Genomic DNA, 758 nt, shown 5'->3' with positions numbered 1-758 from the left:
GACATATATGCACCGTGTGACTCCCTGAAAATTCTGCCATACTAACTATAGTTCGTTCCAGAGCATGGGCTCGCGGAATTACTGTATTTTTTCAGCTAATGTCCAAAGAAAATTCGGCAGACGTGCAACTGCATGAATCTTAAAAATAAGCACATGCGTTATTGTTAATATCTTTAATTTTGAACCTCAGACTGCGGACTCCCTCATTTTGATGCGGACTCCCTCTTTAGTAGATGGCACAGGCTCATTAGTAAATGGCACATGCCAGTAAATGGCAAGTGTTTGTTAGTGGGTGGCAGGCAGATCTTAGATTCTACGCCATTGGAACAAACATAGCAACAACAGTCAACAATCGCGCAGCAACACGAAACAACAACATCACTACAGAAACAAAATCACCAACACATGTCAATGATAGTGCAACCGCGTGCACTCTACTGCAACGTCGTCGTTCCAGCAGATTCCTTCGCGTCTGCGGCAGCGGGCGCGCGCGCGGTCAGTCGCGCATCCCGCCGCCCGCGCGCAGAGAGACGTTCGGTTGTTTTTTCCTGAGCGACGCGCGCGGGTACGCGGGCGTGCGCGCCGTCTACGTGCTGACGACGGAGTGCGCGTCGCTCTCCGTCACGCTCGTCATCACGCTGCGCAAGTTCCTCAGCCTCCTCATCTCCATCTTCTACTTCGGAAACCCGTTCACCGTCTACCACTGGCTCGGTGAGTCGCGGCGACAGGGTGTGAGAAGAGTGCGTGTGTGTGTGGGG

At 52.2% G+C, this 758-nt stretch overlaps 1 protein-coding gene across 1 annotated transcript in view; it reads left to right on the top strand.

Annotated features, from left to right (window-relative positions):
• Positions 1-758, top strand: part of LOC106816838 (UDP-xylose and UDP-N-acetylglucosamine transporter-like) — a 5,971-nt gene that overhangs the window by 2,591 nt on the left and 2,622 nt on the right. The window contains exon 6 of the mRNA XM_014821473.1: positions 255-711. Within this exon, the coding sequence (XP_014676959.1) occupies positions 255-711 (457 nt within the window). The remainder of the gene's footprint in view (positions 1-254; positions 712-758) is intronic.

The sequence above is a fragment of the Priapulus caudatus genome, unplaced genomic scaffold (assembly GCF_000485595.1).
Source record: "Priapulus caudatus unplaced genomic scaffold, Priapulus_caudatus-5.0.1 Scaffold1503, whole genome shotgun sequence".
In the NCBI taxonomy this organism is placed as follows: domain Eukaryota; kingdom Metazoa; phylum Priapulida; class Priapulimorpha; order Priapulimorphida; family Priapulidae; genus Priapulus; species Priapulus caudatus.
The sequence above is the reverse complement of the archived record's forward strand: the minus strand, read 5'-3'. Positions and strand labels throughout refer to the sequence as shown.